Below are 3,757 nucleotides of genomic sequence, written 5' to 3'. Positions count from 1 at the left end.
AAGGCCCTTCACTTGATTGTCAAATGTGAGGGATATTATGAGGGTCATGTTGGACGGCGGGTCCGAAGTCGATATTTGCCCTCTATGAACATTGCATAGGATGGAAATTGGGACTAAAAGGATCATGCCAAATAATGTTTGCGTGCGTGCTTTCGACGATGTCAAAAGGGATACGATAGGGGAAATTGACTTGATCCTAACCATTGGCCCCGTAGATTTTGAAGTAACATTCCAAGTTCTGGACAAAGACATTCCTTATAACTTTCTCTTAGGAAGACCATGGATCTATGCCGTAGGAGCTGTGCCCTCTACTCTCCATCAAATTATCAAATTCGAACATGAAAACCAAGAAATAGTTGTCCACGGAGAAGATGAACAGTCAATCTACAGGGACCCGTCAGTCCCCTGTTGGGAGGCCAGAGAGGGAAGTGAACACATCATTTACCAAGCCTTTGAAATCGTAGTCGCCGACCGGTGCGAAGAAGGAACCCCATGTCCTCAACCCTGTTTATCAAGTGCGTCAATTATGATCGCCAGTGAGATGATCAAACATGGGTACAAGCCCGGGAAAGGGCTCGGGGTATCCTTACAGGGCGTCACAGAACCCGTTACCTTGGCTGCCAACAAGAAATTCTTTGGCATAGGTTTCCAAGCTACCAGTGCCGACGAAAAATAGGCCGATAAACGTAAGAAAAATGGATGGGTCCTGACACAGCCAGTCCCGCATATTGCCAAGTCATTTGCTAAGCCAAGGTATATAGAAAAAGAAGAAGAGGCCTTCACGGTTGAAGAAATTGAGGACATATGTGAGGCAATGAGGCGAATGATGTACGAAGTCCACATGGTCCAACCGGGGGAAGGCTCAAGCACTATTGAGGTGCAATACATGGGGCAAAATGCTAAGCTTCAAAATTGGAAGGCTACTCCATTCCCTGTCAGACGGGAATCCCGGTAGTTCAGTCTTGCCATCTTTTCTGCATTCCAAGTTATTTCAGGGTGTAACTCAAATGTTTTATTTTGTTGTCTTTTTAAATTCCGATGTAAACCCTCCTATCTTCAAATTCAATGAAATGAAATAAATATTTCATCATCTATGAATCTTTTCCTGTTATTCTTTCTGATTATGCTATTTTTCTTATCTTTCTTTTTTTCAGTTCTAATATTGCAGACTTAAATAACATGACATGCATGCGGAGTTCAGGCCCAGATCCTAAAACGTTGTCTAACTGTGAAATAATGAATCAAGAACCAGAATATGATAAAGATGAGGCTTCTAGGAAAATAAATCGAGAATTGAAACAATTTGAGAATAAGCCTAAGCCGGACTTAAATGAAGCCGAACCAGTTAATTTGGGCAGCTCAGAAGAGATCAAAGAAACCATGATAAGCATTTACGTTAAGGAAAAAACTAGAGATGCATTGATTCAATTTTTTTTTTGAATTTAAAGATGTGATTGCATGGTCTTACGATGATATGCCATGACTAACTGTCGATTTAGTGGTACATAAGTTTCCAACTTATCCCGGATGTCCACCTGTCCAACAAAAGCAAAGAAAATTCAAACAGACATCAATGATAAGATTAAAGAAGAGGTTGCCAAACAATTAAAAGCTGGTGTGATCCGAGTAGTCTGATACACCACATGGTTGGCCAATGTAGTCCCAGTACCAAAGAAGGATGGGAAGATCCGAGTATGTGTTGACTACATGGATTTGAACAAAGCAACCCCCAATGACAATTTCCCGTTACCAAGCATCCGCATCTTTGTCGACAATTGTGCCAAACATGAGATACAGTCTTTTGTGGATTGTTATGCTGGGTATCACTAAGTCCTGATGGATGAAGAATACGCAGAAAAGACAGCTTTCACCACACCATGGGGGACTTACTGTTACAGGGTCATACCATTCGGTCTGAAAAACACCGGGGCAACTTACATGAGAGCTATGACCGCCATCTTCCATGACATGATGCACCAAGAAATTGAGGTGTATGTTGATGATGTAATCATTAAATCCAGAACACAAGAAGGCCATATGCGAGATTTGAGAAAGTTCTTTGAGCGTCTACGTAAGTATGACTTAAAATTAAACCCTACTAAATGTGCATTTGGGGTTCCATCCGTGAAGCTCTTGGGATTTATAGTCAGTCGGAGGGGTATTGAGTTGGATCCAACAAAGATTAAATCTATCCGAGATCTACCACCTCCGAAAACCAAGAAAGAGGTCATGAGTTTGCTGGGAAGGTTAAATTACATTAGTAGATTCATCGCTCAGCTCATGACCGCATGTGAGCCCATATTTAAGTTGCTAAAGAAAGATGCGGCGATTAAATGGACGGATGAGTGTCAGGAAACTTTTGACTAAATCAAAGAATATTTGTCAAATTTGCCGGTGTTGGTTCCGCTTGTGCCTGGATAGTTGACGGTTCTGTAGAATTCTTTTGGATGTGTCCTCGGGCAACATGATGTAACCGGGAAGAAAGAGCAAGCCATATACTATTTGATCAAGAAATTTACTGGTTATGAAGCCAAGTACACTTTGCTGGAAAAAACTTGTTGTGCCTTAACTTGGGTCGTTCAAAAGCTTAGACATTATTTGTTGGCTTATACCACATATCTCATAACCAGAATGGATCCTCTGAAGTACATATTCCAGAAACCAATGCTTACAGAAAGGTTAGCAAAATGGCAAATCCTACTCACTGAGTTTGACATTGTCTATGTCACCCGCACGACGATGAAAGCTCAAGCCTTGGAGGATTATTTAGCTGAGAACCCGGTTGATAATGAATACCAACCCCTAAGTACATATTTTCCGGACGAGGAAGTAAACTCAGTTGAAATAATCCCAGAGCACACCAATGCGTGTCGTGATTGGGGCAATTTTGATTTTGCCCACTGGTCAGCATTATCCAGTTACGGCCCGACTTCGGTTCTTCTGTACGAATAACACTGCTGAATATGAAGCTTGCATCATGGGCATGAACATGGCAATTGACATGGATGTAGAAGAATTACTAATCATGGGAGACTCTGATTTGATCATTCGGCAAGCACAAGGCAAATGGGAAACTCGAGATATCAAGCTTATCCCATATAGACAACATGTGGAAGATCTCAACAAACGATTCAAATCTGTTAAATTCAGGTATATTCCTCGATTCCATAATGAGTTAGCTGATGCACTAGCTACCTTAGCTGCAATGCTGCCATATCCGGGCAATGTCCATATTGACCCGTTAAAGATTCAAATTCGAGAAAGACAGGGTTATTGCAATACAGTTGAAGTAGAACCAGATGTTCAACCATGGTACCATGATATCAAAAGGTTCTTGAAAATAAAGGAATACCCCGAGCAGGCCAGTGGAGACCAAATGAGAACCATTAGAGGCTTGCCAGTAGTTTCTTCTTAAGCGGAGAAATGTTGTATAAGAGAACTCGAGATTTGAATATTTTAAGGTGTGTGGATGCCAAAGAAGCCGAAAATATCTTAAATAAAGTGAATTCAGGAGTATGCAGGCCCCACATGAATGGATATGTCCTCGCAAAGAAAATCCCGCGGGCATGTTATTATTGGATGACCATGGAAAAGGATTGCTTCAGTTTTGTCCGGAAGTGCCATCAGTGTCAGATACATGATGACCTGATTCATGCACTGCCTTCAGAGTTGCATCTTATGTCAGCACCTTGGTCGTTTGTTGCTTGGGGTATGGATGTCATTGGGCCGATCGAGCCGAAAGCCTCAAATGGGCATA

At 41.8% G+C, this 3,757-nt stretch overlaps 1 protein-coding gene across 1 annotated transcript; it reads left to right on the top strand.

The window, feature by feature from the left end:
- The first annotated feature begins 2,989 nt into the window (after nucleotides 1-2,989).
- Nucleotides 2,990-3,415, top strand: LOC107770158 (uncharacterized). The gene is made up of 2 exons (XM_016589433.2): nucleotides 2,990-3,051; nucleotides 3,151-3,415. The coding sequence occupies exons 1-2, from the start codon at nucleotides 2,990-2,992 to the stop codon at nucleotides 3,413-3,415; spliced, it is 327 nt and encodes a 108-aa protein (XP_016444919.2).
- The last annotated feature ends 342 nt before the right edge of the window (nucleotides 3,416-3,757 follow it).

This window comes from Nicotiana tabacum, chromosome 15 (assembly GCF_000715075.1).
Source record: "Nicotiana tabacum cultivar K326 chromosome 15, ASM71507v2, whole genome shotgun sequence".
NCBI lineage: Eukaryota > Viridiplantae > Streptophyta > Magnoliopsida > Solanales > Solanaceae > Nicotiana > Nicotiana tabacum.
Note: the sequence above shows the minus strand (reverse complement) of the source record. Positions and strands in the feature narration are given on the sequence as shown.

Bases quoted from the DNA above. Each gene is read 5' to 3' on its own strand.
- LOC107770158 (XM_016589433.2), top strand. From the start codon at position 2,990: ATGGCAATTGACATGGATGTAGAAGAATTACTAATCATGGGAGACTCT. The intron at 3,052-3,150 runs GCAAGCACAAGG...TGTTAAATTCAG, and splicing joins GACTCTGATTTGATCATTCG to GTATATTCCTCGATTCCATA.